The sequence below is a fragment of the Cricetulus griseus genome, chromosome 2 (assembly GCF_003668045.3).
Source record: "Cricetulus griseus strain 17A/GY chromosome 2, alternate assembly CriGri-PICRH-1.0, whole genome shotgun sequence".
Classification (NCBI taxonomy): Eukaryota; Metazoa; Chordata; class Mammalia; order Rodentia; family Cricetidae; genus Cricetulus; species Cricetulus griseus.
Window position 1 is genome coordinate 212,000,919 of NC_048595.1, and position 22,444 is coordinate 212,023,362.

Below are 22,444 nucleotides of genomic sequence, written 5' to 3' on the forward strand. Positions count from 1 at the left end.
GTTGAACAAATGTCCTTGTTGTAAGTACATGCCCTATTTGGGTATATACCCAAGAGAGGAATTGCTGGATCTTGAGGTAGACTGATTCCCATTTTTCTGAGCAACCGCCATACTGATTTCCAGAGTGGTCTTACAAGTTCGCACTCCCACCAGCAATGGAGGAGTGTTCCTTTTTCTCCACATCCTCTCCAGCATAGATTGTCATTGGTATTTTTTATTTTAGCCATTCTGACAGGCGTGAGATGGTATCTCAGAGTTGTTTTGAGTTGCATTTCTCTGATGGCCAATGATTTTGAGCACTTTGTTAAGTATCTTTCAGCCATTTCAGATTCCTCTGTTGAGAATTCCCTATTTAGTTCTGCACCCCACTTTTTAATTTCATTGTTTGGTGTTTTGGTGGCTAGCTTCTTGAGCTCCTTATATATTTTGGAAATCAGTCCTCTGTCAGATGTGGGATCGGTGAAGATCTTTTCCCATTCTGTGGGTGGTCGTTTTATCCTACTGACTGTTTCCTTTGCCTTGCAGAAGCTTCTCAGTTTCAGGAGGTCCCATTTATTAATTGCAGACCTCAGTGTCTGTGCTACTGGCGTAATGTTCAGGAAGTGGTCTCCTGTGCCAATTTGTTCAAGGGTAGTTCCCACTTTCTCTTCTAGAAGATTCAGTGTGGCTGGATTTATGCTGAGATCTTTGATCCATTTGCACTTAAGTTTTGTGCATGGTGACAGGTATGGATCTATCTGTAATTTTCTGCATGTCCGAATCCAATTGTACCAGCACCATTTGTTGAAGATGCTATCTTTTTTCCATTGTATAGATTTAGCACCTTTGTCAAAAATAAGGTATCCATAGGTGCGTGGGTCGATATCAGGGTTTTCAATTTGATTCCATTGGTCTATCAGTCTATTTTTGTGCCAATACCAAGCTGTTTTCAGAACTATGGCTCTATAGTAGAGCTTGAAGTCGGGGATGGTGATGCCTCCAGAAGATCCTTTATTGTAAAGAGTTGTTTTGGCTATCCTGGGCTTTTTATTTTTCCATATAAAGTTGAGTATTGTTCTTTCAATGTCTGTGAAAAACTGTGTTGGGATTTTGATGGGGATTGCATTGAATCTGTAGATTGCTTTTGGCAGGATTGCCATTTTTACTATGTTAATTCTACCTATCCAAGAGCATGGGAGATCTTTCCATTTTCTGGTATCTTCTTTAATTTCTTTCTTTAAAGTCTCAAAGTTCTTATTGTACAGGTCTTTCACTTTTTTGGTTAGTGTTACCCCCAGATATTTTATGTTGCTTGTGGATATTGTGAAAGGTGATGTTTCCCTGATTTCTTTCTCATTGGATTTATCATCTGTATATAGTAGGGCTACTGATTTTTTTGAGTTAATTTTGTATCCTGCTACCTTGCTGAAGGTGTTTATCAGCCGTAGCAGTTTCCTGGAGAGTTTTTCGGGTCACTAATGTAGACTATCATGTCGTCTGCAAATAGTGAAAGTTTGACTTCTTCCTTTCCAATTTGTATCCCTTTGATCCCCTTTTCTTGTCTTATTGCTTATAGCCAGAACTTCAAGTACAATATTGAAGAGATATGGAGAGAGTGGACAGCCTTGTCTTGTTCCTGATTTTAGAGGAAACGCTTTGAGTTTCTCTCCATTTAGTTTGATGTTGGCTATTGGTTTGGTGTATATTGCGTTTATCATGTTTAGATATGTTCCTGTTATTCCTGTTCTCTCCAAGATCTTTATCATGAAGGGATGTTGGATTTTGTCAAAGGCTTTTTCAGCATCTAGTGAGATGATCATGTGGTTTTTCTTTTTCAGTTTGTTTATATGGTGGATTACATTGATGGATTTTCGTATGTTGAACCATCCTTGCATCCCTGGGATGAAGCCTACTTGATCGTGGTGGATGATTTTTCTGATATGTTCTTGGATTCGATTAGCCAATATTTTATTGAGTATTTTAGCATGATGTTCATGAGGGATATCGGTCTGTAGTTCTCTTTCTTAGTCATATCTTTGTGTGGCTTGGGTATCAAAGTGATTGTAGCCTCGTAGAAAGAGTTTGGCAATATCCCATCTGCTTCTATTGTGTGGAACAGTTTGAGGAGTACTGGAATTAGCTCTTGTTTGAATTTCTGGTAGAATTCTGCAGTGAAGCCATCTGGCCCTGGGCTTTTTTTGGTTGGGAGGCTTTTGATTACTGCTTCTATCTCATTAGGGGTTATAGTTCGATTTAAACTGTTTATCTGATCTTGATTTAATTTTGGTAAATGATATTTATCCAGAAAGTTGTCCATTTCCTCTAGATTTTCCAATTTTGTGGAATACAGGTTTTCAAAGTATGACCTAAAGATTCTCTGGATTTCCTCAGTGTCCGTTGTTATATCTCCCTTTTCATTTCTGATTTTGTTAATTAGCATGCTCTCTCTCTGCCTTTTGGTTAGTTTGGCTAGAGGTTTGTCTATCTTATTGATCTTCTCAAAGAACCAACTCTTTGTTTCATTGATTCTTTGTACTGTTTTCCTAGTTTCTACTTTGTTGATTTCGGCTCTCAGGTTGATTATTTCCTGGCGTCTACTCCTCCTTGGTGTGTTTGCTTCTTCTTGCTCTAAAGCTTTCAGTTGTTCTGTCAATTCTCTAATGTGACTTTCCTCCAGTTTCTTCATGTGAGCACTTAGTGCTATGAACTTCCCTCTTAGCACTGCTTTCAGGGTGTCCCATAAGTTCGGGTATGTTGTGTCTACATTCTCATTAAATTCTAGGAAGTCTTTAATTTCTTTTTTTATTTCTTCCTCAACCCAGGAATGGTGCAATTGGGAGTTATTCATTTTCCAAGCAAATGTAGGTTTTCTGCAATTCGTATTGCTGTTGAATTCTAGCTTTAATGCATGGTGGTCTGATAAGATACAGGGGGTTATTTCAATACTTTTGTACCTGTGGAGGTTTGCTTTGCTGCCAACTATGTGGTCAATTTTTGAGAAGGTTCCATGTGGCACTGAGAAGAAGGTATATTCTTTTGTGTTTGGATGGAATGTTCTATAGATATCTGTTAAACCCAGTTGTGTCATAACTTCTTTCAGATCCTTTGTTTCTTTGTTAAGTTTCTGTCTAGTAGTTCTGTCCAATGGTGTAAGGGGGGTGTTGAAGTCTCCTACTATAAGTGTGTGTGGTTTTATGTGTGGTTTGAGCTTTAGTAATGTTTCTTTTACAAAAGTGGATGCTTTCATATTAGGGGCATAGATGTTCAGGATTGAGACTTCATCTTGATGGACTTTTCCTGTGATGAGTATGAAATGCCCTTCTTTATCTCTTTTGATTGCTTTCAGTTTAAAGTCTAATTTGTTAGATATTAGGATTGCTACCCCAGCTTGTTTCTTGAGCCCATTTGATTGGAAAATGTTTTCCCATCCTTTTACTCTGTCTTTGAAGTTGAGGTGTGTTTCTTGTTCACAGCAAAAGGATGGATTCTGTCTTCGTATCCATTCTGTTAGCCTATATCTTTTTATGGGTAAGTTAAGACCATTGACATTTAGGGATAATAATGTCCATTGTTCATAGGTTCTTCTTTGTTTTGGATTTATTGTTGGTGGTATCATTGCGTGTGGATTTTGCCCTCCTGTTTCTTTTTGTGTTTGGTGAAATTAGATTAACTACTGCCAGTGTTTTTGTGAGTGTAGTTATGTTCGTTGGTTTGGAATTTTCCTTCCAGAGCCTTCTGTAATGCTGGATTTGTGGATATGTATTGTTTAAATCTGTTTTTGTCGTGGAATATCTTGTTTTCTCCATCTATAGTGATTGAAAGTTTTGCTGGGTACAGTAGTCTGGGTTGACATCCATGCTCCCTTAGTGCTTGTAGGGTATCTATCCAAGACCTTCTGGCTTTCAGAGTTTCCATTGAGAAGTCGGGTGTGATTCTGATTGGTTTGCCTTTATATGTTACTTGGCCTTTTTCCTTTGCTGCTCTTAATATTTTCTCTTTATTCTGTAGATTTGGTGTTTTGATTATTATGTGTCAGGGCGACTTCTTTTTGTGGTCCAGTCTGTTTGGTGTCCTGTAAGCTTCTTGTACTTTCATAGGCATATCCTTCTGTAGGTTGGGGAAGTTTTCTTCTATGATTTTGTTGAATATGTTTTCTGTACCTTTGAGCAGTGTTTCTTCACCTTCTTCTACACCTATTATTCTTAGGTTTGGCCTTTTTACGGTGTCCCATATTTCCTGGATATTTTGTGTTAGGGTTTTGTTGGACTTGAGGTTCTCTTTGGTTGATGAATGTATATCCTCTAGCAAGTCTTCAGTAGCTGAGATTCTCTCTTCCATCTCTTGAATCCTGTTGGATATACTTACATCTTTAGTTCCTGATCATTTATCCAACCTTTCCATTTCCAACATGGTCTCATTCTGTGTTTTCTTTATTGTGTGTATTTCAGCTTTCATGCTTTGAACTATTTCAAGAGCTTCCTTCACTTGCTTGGATGTTTTTTCTTGGCTTTCTTTAGATTCTTTAAGAGATTTATTTATTTCTTGAATTTTTTGGTTTGTCTTTTCCTCCAATTCATTTAATTTTTTGTTTGCTTTCTCTTCTATTTCTTTAAGGGATTTTCTTGTTTCCTCTTTAAAGGTCTCTATCAACTTGCTGAGATAATTTTTGAGGTCCATCTCATCTTCATGCTCTGTGTTGGGCTTTTCATCTCTTGCTGGAGTGCAGTCCCTAGATTCTGGTGGTGTCATATTGGTCTTTCTGTTGTTGAGTGAAATCTTATTCTGTCTTCTCCCCATATCTTCTTTTAGTGGGTGCGGGTGGGTTCTCTCTATCTCCTCTTGTGGCCCAGTGGTGTGTGGGGGCTAGGAATTCAATGTCCACAACTCTAGATGATCTCAACGCTCCTGGTAGTCTCCTCACTGGTTCCTAGTTCCTCGGTCGTTCGGCGGAATGGAAGAGTGGGGTGCTACCAGATTTGGGGCGCAGGGAGCTCCTCCCTGCCTGGGCGTGTCTGGCCCAAGCCAGCAGGCACAGGCGGGAGTGGGGGGGATGGGGGTGGTCGGGGTGTTCTGGCCTGGGGTCGGGAGCGGGCAGGAACTCACTCACCTAGTTCCAGGTCAGTCGGCGGCGGCCTCTGTACCCCATTTTTAAGTTGGATCATTTGGTATCTAGTTTCTTTAGGTCTTTATATATTTTGGAGATCAGGCCTCTGTCAGAAGTGGGGTTGGTGAAGATCTTTTCCCATTTTGTAGGCTGTCATTTTGTCTTATTGACAGTGTCCTTTGTCTTACAGAAGCTTTTCAGTTTCAAGAGGTCCCATTTATTGATTGTTGCTTTCAGTGTCTGTGCTACTGTTGTTATATTTAGGAAATGGTCCCCTGTGCCAATGATTTCCAGGCTACAATCTACAGATCCAATGCATTCCCCATCAAAATCCCAACACAATTGTTCACAGACCTTGAAAGAACAATACTCAAGTTCATATGGAAAAACAAAAACTAAAACGGTCCTGTACAATAAAGGAACTTCTGGAGTCATCGCCGTCTCTGACTTCAAACTCTACTCTAGAGCTATAGTAATAAAAACATCTTGATATTGGCATAAAAACAGACAAGTGGAATCAAATTGAAAACCCTGATGTAAATACACATACCTATGAACACCTGATTTTTGACAAAGAAGTCAAAATGGTAGACCGGAAAAAGGAAAACCTCTTTAACAAATGGTACTGGCATAACTGGATATTAACATGCAGATGATTGCAAATAAATCCATATATATGGCGATCCACAAAACTCATTGGCACAGGAGACCACTTTTCTTTTTTTCTTTTTTGATTTAACATTTTCATTGACCAAGGTATCTCTAGTATCTTCAATACCTAAATGCCTGTGTTATGTGGCATGGCATGGGACCTTTGGTGGATCCCATGGTAGGTGAGGGACAGACAGACAGAACTGCAAACAAAGCTTATGTGGGAAGTTTATTGGGGTTAAATTTATTGGGGAAAGAGAGGAAGGGAGAGAATGAGAAAGAAACACAGACAGCGACCTACCTGCCTCCTCAGAGAAATGGCGGAAAGAGAGCAGAAGTGGGTGGAGTTTTCCTCTTAAGGTGATCTTCACACCTGCTTACAAAGCCAGGGCACTGCTTGCCTTGTGCAAAGGTAGCACACTCTGCCAGGTCCCCAAGGGGTGGGGATAGATTTACCTAGATTATAACATTCCTCCCTTTTTTTTATTAAAAAGGTGAGGTATTAGGTGTGTCAGGTTAGGGGAATGCAGGCGCCGAGTTCTCGAGACTGCTGAACTGGGGCTTGTCAACCATCCTTGGGGGACCTGAGAAAGCTGGGGTGCTGCCACATCCTGGGGTAGTTGATTGTTGATTGCTGTCTAGGCTCTATGGAACTCTCTGGCACCTCTTAGAACTGACAAGATGTTGGCAGAGCAGAGGACAAGGCTTTAGTTTAGGGAAAAATTTTTTTCTTAGGTCCTGATCATTGACAGGGAAGATGTCAGGACCAGGGAAAGGTGGGGGGCTTAGGCTGTTTAGGACCTGGTAATTGAGGAGGAATGTATCTGACCTGCTCAAGGTTAATCAATTCAACTTCCTGCAACTTATAAGAATTCTTTTGAGTTTGTGAAAAGATAAATTTTAGACACACTAGTATTTTTGCTGTTTATAATCTGTATTGAAATTTTTATTATAGAAAAGTAGTATATTCATGTCAGAAATGATTTTGGTTGAAAGCATTAATACTCTTCCTTCCATCTGGAAAACTGACAGATATTTTTAGCACAATGTAAACCACTCTTTAAGTCTATAGTTAGAAAATGACCAAAGGGAATTTAAAATCTTGATCTTGCAGTTATGATCGTGTAGTAGTATAGTATATTTTGTACTCTGCCAGAGTTGGAATAATAGCTTATTTGAACTTTATTGATTAATGTTAAGACTATGAACAGTAGCATGAGAGAGATCTGATAACTTGCATTTGCACACCTTAAGTCACTTTCTTAGACCCTGAAATATTCTTAGATCCTCACATCCTAAGCTTTCTATCTTACAACACCTTTTATTTAAACAAAAGAATGGTAAGAAGTTATACTGAAATCCGTTTCATGAGTCTATCCCTCTTTTGCATCTGGTAATGAGGTAAACTTAGTATTGGCTTTAGGAGAGTGAGGGTTGTGACTTGAAATTTTGCACAGAGAACTGATAAAGCAAGTAAAGCCTTAGCTGTTGCTTTAAAGCTGGCAAAGCTACCAGTCATCAAAAGCATCAGAATTCTTAAGAAGGATAAGTGTTAACTGAATTAATGATTGAAAAATGACAGAGACTTTCTAGCTGACTGCCTGAACAGCCACTCCCAGGGTCCTCCATAGTTGTTGAGGGTAGAGGCTTCCCTTCTGATGTTAGCAAGTGGCCTGCCAGGCTTCATAAGATCCTGTGGATTAGGAGTTTGTAGGAAAACCAGCCTACTGTTGGCCTAGGCAACTCGAGGCAGTCAATTCCCCAGTGGTCCTGTTGTCCACGGTCTGGAGAGGTCTTTGCAGCAGTTGAGATAAAAGACAGTGTGCTCAGTGGCTAGTGCTGCCACTTATGAAACAAGTTGCAAGTGGAGTTTCTTCTGTGCCCAAACATCTTTGGAGAAGGTAGGAGTGCTGCCAGGAGCTGGCATGTCTCTCTGTTATAGAAAGCTTTTTAATAAAACACTTTAAATGCCATATTCTGCAGATCTCTAAGCATTTGAGGACTTTCTGTTGGGTGTATCTGAGTAAACAAACTTTGTCTTTAGTTACTTGTCTTTAAGCTTAACTCTGAAAACATAGACAATTAGAAAAGACCTATTCCTGTAGTTTATTGCATCAGTACCCAGCATGACCGTAAGTAAAGAGCTTGATAATTTGTAAGATGACTTTTGTATTCCTCAACAGTCTACAATAGGTTGGCAGCTTTTATAAGATTGGGACCTTACATTACATTCCTATCAGGTTTAGCCTTAAAAATAATGGTTTTGAATTGAAGCTCCTTTAGTGTCAAAATAAAGCCTTTTAATGAGCTCAGAAAGGAAGTCAAGATAGCCATTTTGTGTGTATCAACCCTAGGTTATTATTTAAATTCTCTAAAAACTTGGTGTTGAACCCTTGGCAAAGACAAAAGTACTTAGCTTTTGTTAATCTAAAATAGCCCTTTATAACCTTAAATTCTCTCTCTCTCTCTCTCTCTCTCTCTCTCTCTCTCTCTCTCTCTCTCTCTCTCTTTCTTTCAAGACAAGGTTTCTCTGTAGCTTTGGTTGGAGCCTGTCCTGGAACTCACTCTGTAGACCAGGCTTGCTTTGAACTCACAAAGACCCGCCTGCCTCTGCCTCCCAAGTGCTGGGATTAAAGGTGTGCACCACAAACACCTAGTATTAACCTTGAATTCTTATCACCATTTAAAAGTATGTAACAATTTAAAATATTTGAGACTTGTTTCCTTAGTCTAGAAGGAGATACGCATACTCAGAGAGTTAAAGCTAACTCACATTCATACACACACACACACACTCTCTCTCTCCTGTTTAAGAAATCATATGTATTGAGTAAGTTAAAAGAAAGGGAAAGCTGGTGGGTGTTGAGCAAGATTAAAGGCAAAACCGCCAGTGAACAAGAAAGCAAATTTGCTGCAGGTGAAGAGAGCAGTTCCCCTGCCAATGGATCAGGCAAATAGGGTTCTTGCGTGCAATGGGTTCCCTGGCAGGCCCTGAAAAGGCACCCCACTCTGCAGTCATGCCCCATGCAACAGAGCCAGTATCAGAAGAATAATATTAGAGACAAAGAAGTAAAAGGCAAAAAGAAATAAAAAGGCAAAGAGAATGAACTCTGCCTGGTGGGTGCTATTAAAGGTTGCACATGTCCAAGGCTTGCTTGTGGAAGGCAGAGGTTGTGCTAGGCTGCTGGTGCAATGCAGGGAGGAACCAAGTTTGGCAGGACCAATTGGGCCTGCAGCTAGGTCATCTGACCTGTCTGTCTTGCCCTTGATAAAAAATAACTGTTAAGTATCTCTTTTATTCTCAAGCAAAATGGCAGTAGTTGTATGGTCACCCTTAGCAAAGATAGCCCTGCCCACAATCCAGGTCACATGGTTGCAAAATACACATACAGGACACAGGCATTCAGAATCATGCACATGTGTGGCCACACCATAACACATCATTTTTTCATAAAAATGAAACAGATAAGAAACCAGAAAACTCTTCCCAAACATCCCCAGCCAAGCGCTGTTAGTATCAGCCCAGCGTGCTTCAAGTACGAGGCGGGCATCACCACCACTGGCATCTGCATGGAGGGCAAACAGGGTAGTGGTGCAGCCAGATGGTAAAAAGGGCCTCCCTCGGCAGGGGCTGAAGATGCCAGGAACAAGAGGCAGACTACACAGTCAGATGAAGAGAACAGGGAGGTATGGGAGAGGTGCAAGAGGCCACTGCAGCAGGCAGGAGAGTCTCAGTGTGGCTAGACCACACACTGGAAACAAGAGGTAGATAGACAAGGAAACAGGGTCAAAGAACAGAAAAGTCTTGGGGCAGTAGTGTATACATTTCCAACTATTGGATTGCTAGCAGAAAAGTCCCTTGAAATGACAGGGTATCTATTGGGGTAGGTATAAGGACTCAGGCATTATGCTGGCCTGCCCCTGCCACCAGAATGCACTCAGGTAGTGCCCTAGTCATCCCAAGGCTCCATGGTTGCTTATTCTGCACACAGGCGCAAAGGACCCCTTTAAAAGAAAGACCCCCGCTCACTTACACTGTCTTTCCCGCTGTTCCCCTGGGGCAGAAAGGACTTTTCCTGTTTTCCTCTTCTCTTCTGTCCTCTGTGTCTCTTTACCTTTTTTCTTTTTCCTTCCCCCTTCCCTCCCCTTTCTAATAAAACTTCTCACTTAAGCTCTGGCTGCCTGGCATGTTTGTCTCTCCACCTCGTTTATCATAACAGTAGGCATAGTCCATGAATAAGGTAGGGATAAGGTCCAAAGGCTGCATTCCAGAGTCCTAGAGACACAGCATGGACCAAGACTGGCCCCTGGGTAGACTGATAGGTCCAGGGACTGTGGAGAGTGTGTGGGTACACCTTACATCATCACGTAGGTACAGCAACATGAAGGGATATGGGCACAAAAAGACTGTGGTTGTCCAGTACTGGGACTTTCAAACAAGCCAAACAGCAGAACAAGCCAAACAGAACGAATCCTCAGTCAGCGGAAGCATGACCAGGGGAAGGGCCCTTACCAATTCCAGTGATCTTTAGTTGGAAAAGCGACCAAATTGAAACGTTCCAAGATCCCTGGTGCTCCTCAGACTGCCAGCAGGCAGCAGAGAGCCTGATGAGATTTTCACAACACCAATGTTATGAAATGGTTTGAAGGGGACCTTGGCTGATGGCAGGACAAACACGCCAGGCAGACGGAGGTTATTTGGAAAGTTTTATTGGGGAAAAGGAGAGAGAGAGAGCGAGAGAAAGAAAGAGAGAGAGACAGACAGAGATAGAGAGACAGAGAGAGGGAGGGAGAGAGAGAGACAGACCGAGACCTGCCTCATCAGACAAATGGCAGAAAGAGAGCAGAATGGCCTTGGGAGTTCAGACATTCCATTATAGAATATTGCAGTTTTTTGGTATGGTTTAGTTTATCCAAGTAGTTAAAGCTTAAAAGTGAACAAAAATGAAACTATACAAATATTACTGTGAACCTGAGTAGACCTTAGGAATTCATAAATCTTGATTATAAAATATACCTTATTTATCAAGCATATTTTACTTTCTAAATTTTCTAACAGCGTGGTGTTAAACTTGTGTGGGAGTAGGCAGGTCATGCTACATGGTTCCATGGTGGTGCGAATTTTTTCCAAAGAATTATTTTGTTTAAAGAGGCTATCTTGTATACATTTTCATCCTTCAATGCTTGCACAAAATTTTCCAAGGGAAAGGCATAAGGGAACTCCCATAACACATAGTGGGAACCATTAAAAATGAGAGTAAAAGGTGCTGGAGAATTGTGGTCCCCAAAGTCAGAATGCATCGATGGTCACCATGCAGTTCACCCCCAAGGGGGGGATGGGATTTGGAGGAGAGCAATAGGTGAAGAGCTGCAGTTCTTCTTCTTCTCTGGTCAGAATGGCCTGTGGTTTTGCAGGGATTGATTGTCTACTGGAGTTAGGGTGGGGGGTAAGCTCTGAGTAGGGGGAGGAAAGTTAGTAGGGGAAGATTTGTGTGATCCACTGGAGATGGATGCAGTGGAGGAAGGGAGGATACAGCAGGTGGTCAGGGATGAGGCTGGGGTATTGGATTTGGGGATAGGAGTGATAGATGAAGATGTGCAGTTAAGCTACCTGATTCCCTGACTGGGATCAATAAAAATTTTAAGTCATATAAAGCAATAGATAACTGACACATGGCTGTAATAGGTATTCAGCTTGAAAACAACATGAAAGAAGCCAGGGACAAAGTGTTATAGCATGAATGATTCTGTTTGCTTGAGGGATTCTGTTTACATGAAGATCCCAAAGTTGTAGAAGTCTATAGTAGATTAAGGGTTGCTAGAGGCTAATGAGAGAGGGTTCAGGGAGTGACTGCTAATAGATAAATGTTACTTCTCAGTGTAACAATACACACAATCCCATTAAAACACTGAACTCACTAATTTTATGTGATTTAAAAGAGTGAACTTTATAATAGGGGAATTATGTCTTAATGGTGCTATTTTTAAAAATAAGAATTCTAAAAAATAGCCATACAAATGATGAACTTACGGGAACAGAGAACAGTATTGCGGCTATTAGGCTTCAATGTGGGTTTTTAACAATGGGGAAACTTGGTTTTAAAAGACCTCAGAAGAGGTACTTTCGTAGAAGGAGACCCGCACCCAGGAATCAGCGAGACCACGGACTTGGATGCAAAACCGCAAGAGGTTTTATTAGAGACGCGGGTACCCGGGGCGACTTAGCTTCTGTGTGGCTAAGCGTGCCGAGCCAAGGGAGAGAGGTCCTTATATAGCAAAAAGCACAGTGCAGAAGCGAAAAGCATAGTTACAGGGATTCTATTGGACAATTTAATGAGGTACAGAGCATTTTCTCAAGGTTTGATAATTAGGCGAAGGGCCTTGGCTCTATCTCATCTTGGGTACAACAGACTCGGCAGTTCCTCCCTCTGCGTCCAGATGGCTGACCTTGGGACGGAGCGTTCCCATCGGGCGGGAGCGCGGTGCCAGGCGGGGCAGGCCGGGGGCGCGAGCCCCGCCGGGGTGAAGGCTTGGGAGGGAGCCGGTGGCCGAGCGTGCGGCGGCGGGGGAAGTGGAGGCCAGCGGGGGTGGGGATCGCCGCGCGCGCTCCGCCAGCCGCCGACCGGAGGGGGAGGCAAACTTAAGAGAGGGCTCAGGGGCGGGGGTCTTTCATTCCCCCATTTCTCTTGTAACTGAATGGAATCTTTCATTCAGAGGTCTCTGGATATTCGGGATCTATTTGTTTTAGCTGGTGGTATTGTTGAGTTAAGACTAAGGTCTGTATGGCAGATAGTCGTTCTCTGATGAATTGAGTCATCTTGTTCAGAATGCAGGGACCAAGCATAAGGATTAAAAATAGAATAATCAGAGGTCCCATGAGAGTGGATATAAGAGTAGTGAACCAGGGGGACTTAGCGAACCATCCTTCGAACCATCCCTGTTGAGACTCAAATAGCTGTTGCCTCTGGTTAAGTCTTTCTCTAAGTTTGGCCATGCTGTCTCTAACTATTCCTGTGTGGTCTGCATAAAAGCAGCATTCTTTCTTGAGGGCAGCACATAGCCCCCCTTCCTGTAAAAATAATAAATCTAGCCCTCGTCTGTTCTGCAGGACTACCTCAGAGAGTGATGTTAAGGATTTCTCGAGTGCACTGACTGACTCTTCTAGGACCTGGATATCTGTGTGCATGGCTTGTTGTAGAAGCTTAAAATGATTAATTCCCTGTAAGGCAACTGTACCGGTCCCTATGCCGGCTGCTATGCCCCCACTGTTATCCCTCCTAATAATAGGGCCACGGTAAAGGATATTGGCTCCCTCTTATATCGGGTTGATTTTCCTAGTACGCTGTAAACATACTCAGGTTGGTGGTATGTGACTTTGGGCCAAAGTTCTATCAATATACAAAAGTCAATGGTGGTATTGAGAACAGTGGTAGAGACACAGGGAGTCAAACCAGTACTGCAAGCCCAATAAGTTCCATAAGGGGCAACAAGGTATCGGCTGTCCTGAGATAATGGCTCTACTTGGTTACATAATTCTTGATGTGAGGGAGGAACCCTGCCTATGCATAGCCCCTTTCCTGAGACCTCAGATATTGTGAGCTTGTGCTGCATGGCAGCTCCACAACTGGTAGGTGCTGAGGTCTGGTTAGAGTAGTTGCCCTGTACTGCCACGCCTTCATAATATGGGGGCCGGGAAACTAGGCATAACCAGCATTCCTGAGTCTTGTTGGGGTCCGAAAAATTTAAGGCTTGGTAAACTCCTTGGATTAATTGTAATAATCTATCTCCGGTACCTGGAGGGTCACTGGTTACTTTGATGTTTAGGGCGTCTGGGGAGGGGGAGAAGATAACAGCACCTGGGGTAGGAGTGACAGCTTTAGGAACGGTAGGGGGTTCAGGGACTTGGAATTGGGTTGGGGCCCTCTGGTCCGCTATTACTGGGTTTGGCCCGACTGATTGTTGGCTTAGGGGAGTAATTTGTCTGTACAGGGAGAATAAGGTAACCAGATCTCTCCCTGCTCGGTACAGCCGGAGTCCCCAAACTTTAGGACTATCCCAAGTAGTCCTTTTTCCAGCATCTGTGAACCTTAGGATGAGGGGGTTGCATTTCCCTCCGTGGGTGGCGCCTTTAATATTTCCCCCTTTGGTACTGTCATAACAGGGTCCACAGATTTTAAGCCCACATTTCCGTGACCCTGTCTCTATGTACCCGGGGATTTCCCTCCTTTTGAGGGTAATGAAGTCCCAAGAGGAGGAGGGTTTCCAATAAGCATCTCCTGTGGTCTCACATCCCCAGCTTGCACAATATCCCTCCTGTGGCCCCCTGCATTTGTCGGTTGGTTTATGACCGGGGCAGACATAAAAATCCTTTTCTCGTGTTCTCATCCTTCCCCCAGGGTGATGGCATCCGTACCCCGGGAATGGTTCCTGGTCCGAGGGATCCCAATCAGACCCCACTAAGTCACATAGGTCGACATAGAGAGGAGGGAATCCATCGTGTAGAGTCCCTATATAAGTGCTGAGGTTGGCTACTTCCCCGGTCCCTAGGTTGGCTACTTTCCAGGTGATGTTATAAACCCTGTGGGGGTTGGTTGCTGCATGGGGGGTAAACAGACAAACAATCAACAGGAGGGTGTACGAGAGAGTCTTATCTTTAAAGGATTTTGAGTGCGGTGTGCGGTCCATTCTGATGCAGTGGCTGAATCGGTGGGTCGGGCTGGCTTTACATGAGAGGCATGTATCCAAGCTGCAATGCCGTCTACTTTGAGTGCAGTGGGAGTGGTAAGCAAAACGATGTAGGGTCCCTTCCAGCGGGGTTCGAGGTTCTTGGTCTGGTGACGCCGGACCCAAACGGTGTCCCCGATCTGGTAGGAATGGGGAATGGTAGGATGGTCCCTCTGGTCTTTATAAGCTTGAGCAAAGGGTTTCCAGACCTCCCGCTGTACTAATTGTAGGGCCTGTAAATGAGCTTGGAGAGAAGGGGAGTTAGCAAAATCTGAGACATCTTGATCAAGAAAGTTAATGATAGGAGTAGGTACTCCATGCAGGATTTCAAAAGGTGTGAGCCCATGTGGCCCAGGGGTGTTGCGAGCACGGTAGAGGGCTAGGGGGAGTAGGAGGACCCAGTCTCTGGTGCCAGTTGCAAGCGACAATTTTGTTAAAGTCTCCTTAATTGTTCTATTCATCCTTTCTACCTGTCCTGAACTTTGGGGTCTGTAAGCACAATGTAATTTCCAATCAATCCCCAACAAGGTGGCCACTGACTGACTTACCTGGGAGGCGAAGGCGGGCCCATTGTCTGTTCCCAGTACCTGAGGCATCCCATAACGGGGAAAGATTTCTTCAAGCAATTTTTTAGTAACGATCTTGGCTGTTTCATGTTTAGTAGGGAAGGCTTCAACCCATCCTGAAAAGGTATCTACAAAAACTAATAGATACTTGTATCCATATTTACCTGGTTTAATCTCAGTAAAATCTACCTCCCAATGTGTTCCGGGCCGGTAGCCTCTGACCCGGCTCCCGGGAGGAAGCTTCAGTCTGGATGCGTTGACTCGGGCGCACGCATCACATTGTTCAGTTACCTGTTTTAAAATGTCATTTTTCCCCAAAAGGAAATTGAATTCCTCTTCTCGTTCGAGTAGCTCTCACATCTTCTTGGGGCTCAGATGTGTCATCTTATGTAAAAAGGTCACTAAGTACTTAGTTACCCGGTAGGGGAGGACAGTCTTTCCTCCATAAGTCCAATCCCCATTTGATTCCTTGGTGGCTCCCAGTTTCTCTAGGGTCTGGATGTCTCTTTGTTAGTAGTCCCATGAGGGGGAGGGACGATCGTTGGTGGGTTCTAGCGCCAGGAGGTTAGTGGTTTCTGTGGCCAGAGCCGCCTCCCGGGCAGCCAAGTCTGCCCTTCGATTGCCCCTGGCTTCAAGAGAATCCCCTTTTTGATGTCCGGGGCAATGTATGATAATTAAGGCGGAGGGAAGATGAAGAGCTCTTAGGAGAGCGAGGATTTCCTCCTTATTCTTAATGTCCTTCCCTTCTGAGGTAAGCAACCCCCTCCATCTGTAAATTTCTCCATGTATGTGTGCAGTGGCGAAAGCATAACGACTGTCTGTGTACACGGTGTGCCTTTTACCTTCTGCCAATTTTAGAGCCTGCGTGAGGGCAATGAGCTCCGCCCTCTGCGCGGAGGTTCCAGGACGGAGTGCCTGAGCCCAGACGACTTGATCCTCTGAGGTGACTGCCGCACCAGCCCTCCGTTCTCCTTGATGCAAGAAGCTGCTTCCATACGTGAACCAGATATGGTCCGGGCTGGGTAGAGGCTGGTCAGTCAGGTCGGGTCTCGTCCCATGGGCCTCAGCCAGTACCTGTAAGCAATTATGAGCCTCTGGCTCCCCTGGGAGAGGGAGCAAGGTGGCTGGATTCAGAGTCACCAGAGGCCCAAAGTGGACCCGGTCTTTGTCCAACAGCATAGTCTGGTAATGAGTCATTCGGGCATTAGTGAGCCATCTGTCTGGAGGCTGTCTGATGACTGCCTCAACCACATGAGGGGCATGTATGGTCAAAGGCTGCCCCAAGGTTAGCTTGTAAGAATCTTTTACTAGCAGGGCTATGGCGGCAATCATTCGGAGGCAGGGTGGCCATCCCGATGCTACAGGATCCAATTTCTTGGAGAGGTATGCAGTGGGCCTTCTCCAAGGCCCCAGTTTTTGGGTGAGGACTCCCTTGGCATAGCCCTCTTTCTCGTCCATAAAGAGCTCAAATGGCTTAGCTAAGTCCGGTAGTCCCAGGGCTGGTGATTCGAGGAGAGCCTTTTTGATGTTGGTGAAGGCTTTCCTTTGGGGCTCTTCCCATTTAAAGGCAGTCCCTGGCCGAGTGAGGGGGTAGAGGGGAGCCGCCATTTCAGCGAACCCGGGGACCCACAGGCGGCAGAAACCTGCCGTTCCCAAGAACTCTCTTAGTTGGCGGGGATTTTGTGGGGTGGGAATGTCTAAGATGGCTCGCATACGGGCTTCCGTTAGCCATCGCCGTCCATCCTTTATCTTGTATCCTAAATAGGTCACCTGTTTCTGACATATCTGGGCCTTCTTGGCGGATGCTCGGTACCCTAGGCTCCCAAGAGTCTGGAGGAGGGCTTGAGTGCCCTCCTTACATTCCCCCTGGGTTTTGGCTGCCAAGAGGATGTCATCTACATACTGTAAGAGGATTAGCGCGGGGTACCGAACCCGGAATCCTGCCAGGTCCTGATGTAAAGCTTCACCGAAAAGGGTAGGGCTGTTTTTAAACCCTTGAGGTAACCTAGTCCAAGTTAGCTGCCCAGAGATTCCAAGGTCAGCATCCTGCCATTCAAAGGCAAATATAGGTTGGCTGGTGGGATGCAGGTGGAGGCAGAAGAAGGCATCTTTAAGATCTAAAACTGTATACCAGGTATAGTTGGGTGGCAATCCACTCAGCAAATTGTAAGGGTTGGGGACAGTAGGGTGTATGTCCTCTATCCTTTTATTGACCTCCCTCAGATCCTGTACTGGCCTATAGTCATTGATTCCTGGCTTCCTGACGGGCAACAAGGGTGTATTCCAAGGAGATTTACAGGGCGTCAGAATCCCTTGTTCAAGTAACCTTTTAATGTGTGGCCGGATTCCTTCGCGGGCCTCTTTAGGCATCGGGTACTGCTTGACGGATGCAGGAAGGGCGGCAGCTTTTAAGGTTACTATAATTGGGGCCTGGTTGATGGCAAGGCCCATCCCGCCTGTCTCAGCCCAGGCTTGGGGAAACTCCGCGAGCCAGTGGTCAAGGGTTTCCTGGTTGCCTGGGTTAGTCTCTTTTTCATGGAGTCTATATTCATCTTCTATGGACATTGTCAAGATGGTAAGGGGAATTCCTTCTGGCCCTGTGACTTTGACTTTTGATTTCTCAAAGTGTATTTGAGCTTTTAGTTTGGACAATAGGTCCCGTCCTAGTAAGGGATAGGGGCAATCAGGCACATGGAGGAAAGAGTGCATGACTTTATCGGTCGCGAGCTGGAGCTGCCGATCTGTGGTCCAACGTTACTGCTCTCCGCCTGTAGCCCCCTGTACCCATGCAGTCCGGTGACTCAGGGGTCTGGGTGACTGATTCAGAACGGAATGTTGTGCCCCTGTATCTACTAGGAAGGTGACCGGATGCCCCCCGACTTGCAGTGTTATCCTGGGCTCAGGGGGGGGGGGCTCCTGGCCCTGACTTCTCTAATCTTCTAGGTTTAGAAGGTCAGAGGTTCTTGGCCGTGGAGGCTTGGCCCGGGGGTTCTTAGGGCATTCTTTTGCCCAATGTCCTTTTTCTTTGCAGTAAGCGCATTGATCCCTGTCCAAGTGGGGCCCCCTTCTGCCATCCCTCTGCCTATTCTGTCTCTGACCTGTCACTACTGTGGCCAATAGCCTGCTCATCTCTCTATTCCGCTTAGGGTCTCTCGCAGCCTCTTTCTCCTCTGCTTCTTTTCTCAGTCTTTCCTCTCTTTCCTGGGCTTCCTTCCTCCAACGTTCTTCTCTTTCTGTCTGTGTCTCTCTCTTATTAAAAATACGTTCTGCTTCCTTTAACAAATCTTGGAGCGTATATCCCTGTAAATTTTCTAGCCTTTGGAGCTTGTTTCTTATGTCCGGAGCTGACTGCCAAATAAAGGACATAGAAACACTGGTGGCCTGCCCTGGATCTTCCGGATCATAGGGAGTATACATTCTATATGCTTCTTTTAGTCTCTCTAGAAAAGTGGCGGGTGATTTCTCCGCCCCCTGTATCACCTGCTTTACCTGGGCCAAATTGGTGGGTCGTCGTCCTGCCCCCCGGAGACCCGCTACAAGCAACTGGCGATAGAGATGCAGATGGGTCCTACCTGCTTCAGTAGTAAAATCCCATTCAGGTCTTTCAAGAGGGCAAGCCGCATCGATTTCATTGGGCAGCTGGGTGGGCTGCCCGTTGGCTCCTGGGACATTCTTTCGTGCTTCTAATAGAACGCGCTGCTTCTCCTCCGAGGTTAAGAGGACCTGCAAAATCTGCTGACAATCATCCCAGGTAGGTTGGTGAGTTGTGAGGACCGACTCCATAAGAGATGTCAGCCTCACAGGGTCTGCAGAGAAAGGAGGATTGTTATTTTTCCAGTTATAGAGGTCCGATGCTGAGAATGGCCAATATTGAGATTGGCCATTCGGTCCAGTTCGGAGGGGCAAAGTGGTTGAATCTGGAACGGGCTGCTCCCTACGACCTCTTAGTCGGTGAGCCATTGGGGAAGGGTCAGGTGGTGGAGCTGGGGCCGCCTCCGCCGAGGCGGTGGGGGCCGCTTCTGCCTCTGGCGGGGGCGGCGGTGGTGGATATGGCGGGGGTTCCTCAGTCAGTAGGTCAACCAACAGGTTTTCTTCCGGGGGAAGCACCTTAGGCGTCTTTTCTTCAGCTTTAGCGTCTTTTACCACTGTAGGGTAAAGGCTGGAGTGGGGAGGGAGCTGGGGATTGGAAAGGGTAGGGGCTGAGGGAGTGGGCCGGTTGGAGCGGTTAGAGGGAGGAAGGAAGGGGGGCCCTTGGGGTGTAGGAAAGGACGTATCCAGGGAGGGGTCCTGAACCAAGGCCTCCCAAGTGACTATGTATGCCACCTGGTCGGGATGCCCCTGTGGTCCAGGATCCATAGTCTTCTCTTTTACCTGAAATATAGTTTGGAGGTTAAAGGTACCATCTCGCGGCCAGCCCACGTCAAAGGTTGGCCATTCTGAGGAACAAAGAGTAATCCATTTGCGTTTACGCACATCAACAGATTGATTATGAGCATAATCCTGCACATCTCTTCAGTGTGAGAGTGTTAGGGACAAGGGAGTGGTGATAGTTTGTCCCATAGTTTCTAGACTTAGTAGAACACAGATAATGGTTACAATACAAAGACTAAACAATACAGAACAGGCTTTCGCTGCGCAGTTTCGACAGAGAGTCGAAAGTAAGATTTGAGAGGGGGTCGAAGAAGGGGGCCTTCCTTCTTCATCCCCGGTAAGGATTGCAAATCCCTCAAGCCGAGGACCCTCTCCAAAGAGACTGGGAAGATGTCCAGTCATAGATCTCAGCTCAAAAACAAAAGTACAAAGGTGAGCCCACTAAGGCCTCAATCGCTACCAGGACGTCTCCTGGAGCCGCGGTCGGAGCCGCCAAATACAAATGTACGCAGCTGTGTACTACAAACGCAAGCGCAGTTCATAAAACGGATTCAGACAGACAGACAAGACAAGACAAGACAAGACAGCGGATCCACACAACACTTACCTCCCAAACGTGGGTCGGTGGTCCCTGGGCGGGTCTCGATCCCGGACCAAGCCCCCAAATGAAAGACCTCAGAAGAGGTACTTTCGTAGAAGGAGACCCGCACCCAGGAATCAGCGAGACCACGGACTTGGATGCAAAACCGCAAGAGGTTTTATTAGAGACGCGGGTACCCGGGGCGACTTAGCTTCTGTGTGGCTAAGCGTGCCGAGCCAAGGGAGAGAGGTCCTTATATAGCAAAAAGCACAGTGCAGAAGCGAAAAGCATAGTTACAGGGATTCTATTGGACAATTTAATGAGGTACAGAGCATTTTCTCAAGGTTTGATAATTAGGCGAAGGGCCTTGGCTCTATCTCATCTTGGGTACAACAGACTCGGCAGTTCCTCCCTCTGCGTCCAGATGGCTGACCTTGGGACGGAGCGTTCCCATCGGGCGGGAGCGCGGTGCCAGGCGGGGCAGGCCGGGGGCGCGAGCCCCGCCGGGGTGAAGGCTTGGGAGGGAGCCGGTGGCCAAGCGTGCGGCGGCGGGGGAAGTGGAGGCCAGCGGGGGTGGGGATCGCCGCGCGCGCCCCACCAGCCGCCGACCGGAGGGGGAGGCAAACTTAAGAGAGGGCTCAGGGGGTCTTTCAGTTTAAGGATATAAAACTGCAGTTGGACAAGAGGCATGGACTCTGTGACGTCTTGAGGTCTACTGAGAGCATGATAAATATGGTTAATAACAATATGCTATATTTTAAAAGTTGTGAGATAGTATACTTTAAGTGTTCTCAAAACAAAAATGATGAATATGTGTGATATAACATGTTAATTGGTTTAATTTAGCCATGCCATTGTGAACATACTGTATTGTGTATCATAATTGTTCATGACTTTATTTATGAGCTAAATAAATGAATGAAAAAAAAAAAGAAGGGACTTTGAGAGCCCATCCCATGTGAAGGTATGCTCTCATCCGGGACACATGGGGGAGGGCCTAGGCCTGGCCCAGGATGATGTTGTGGAATTTGGGGAGCCCCCGTGGAGGCCTCTACCATCTATGGGGAGTGGAGGGGAAGGAGATGGTAGGAATTGGGGGGAGGGGGAAAGGGAGAAGGGATTGACATGTGAAATTATAATTTGTAAAAATTAAATAAAAATTTTAAAAAAAATTTAAAAAAAAGAATTCTCACTCTGAACCACCAGTATTGTGAAGCCTAGGAAATACAATGGCTTTGATAAGTTAAATGATAAAAAGGAGTTTATTTGGGTAAGCTTAATTAAGTCAAAGATGCCCTTTTAAATAGGCTGTTAGCAAAAAGGAATGTCAAAGAGATAGGAAGTATGGGATGGTTTGTAATGCTCTTGTTTACTTAAAGATGTATGGAACCACTTGACAGCAAGTGAAGGCCTTCACAGCAGTAATAATGGTCCTAACAGCAATTAAGAATATGGGAACTGTAGGTAGTCCTGCTACAACTACAAAGAGCTGACTTCTTTGAAAAACATGAATGAGCCTACAAGATGACCCCATGCTCCAAATGAGAGCACAATAGCTGACAACTGAGCAAACAGTGCAACAAGTGCAATGATAGTAGAACCCAGTCATCTGAGTTACAGAATTGTGAGCCAATAGGACGGTATTTAAAGCCACAGATTCATGCTAATTACTTACCAATAGAAAACTAATACATTACCCAAGTGTTTTAAACCAAAAACAAACTAACAAAAACGATAGGCTAGAGAGATGGCTTAGCAGTTGAGTACTAACTCTCTTCCAGGGGACTGTGGTGTGCAACACCTACCTAGTGGCTCATAATGGCCTATAACTCCAGTACCAGGGCATCTTCTGCCCTCTTCTGGCCTCTACTGGTACTGCATACATGTGGTGCACAGACATGCATGCAGGCAAAATAACTGTATACATAAAAATGAATAATAAAGGGAGGCTGTGGCCAGGATGTAAAAATAAATAGATGAATTAAAAGATGAATAATAAAAATTTTTGGAAGCAAAATTTTATATACACATATGCATATAAGGATGTATATGTGTGTGTGTATATATATATATATATGAAAATTAGCATAAATACACATCAACAAAAGACTTAAATCTGGATCAAAACCCGGCCCAATTATTTGTGGTTTCCAAAAGCATACACAAAGCAGGCTGAATCAAAACTGTTAATGTAAGATTGTTACATGTCCACAAACAGCCATTCAGTGATAGAATAGAAGGATGGGACTCAAAGATGGTAGTACTCCCACAATCTTTTTCATATTATGTTAATCAGTAAGAAGAAAAGACATGTCAAGTAGAGTCAAGAGAATCTTGCACAAGCTTATGAAGTTTTTCCTGCAGTGAGTGGTCACACGGATTATATTGTGTGTAGTGTTTTTATACAAGCAATGCTGCTTAAAACCCTCAATGCTTTTCTGGAGATGTAGTTCAGTAACAAAACACTAG

At 44.9% G+C, this 22,444-nt stretch overlaps 2 protein-coding genes across 2 annotated transcripts in view; one reads left to right on the forward strand and one right to left on the reverse strand.

Annotated features, from left to right (window-relative positions):
• The window catches only part of Tpgs2 (tubulin polyglutamylase complex subunit 2), an 86,649-nt gene that overhangs the window by 31,483 nt on the left and 32,722 nt on the right, over positions 1 to 22,444 (forward strand). The window lies entirely within an intron of this gene.
• LOC118238346 (MLV-related proviral Env polyprotein-like) lies at positions 11,990 to 14,654 on the reverse strand. Its single transcript, XM_035440242.1, is given in 2 exon segments — positions 11,990 to 12,998; positions 13,001 to 14,654. Coding segments are annotated over 2 exon segments (1,977 nt in total). The 5' UTR covers positions 14,420 to 14,654; the 3' UTR covers positions 11,990 to 12,440.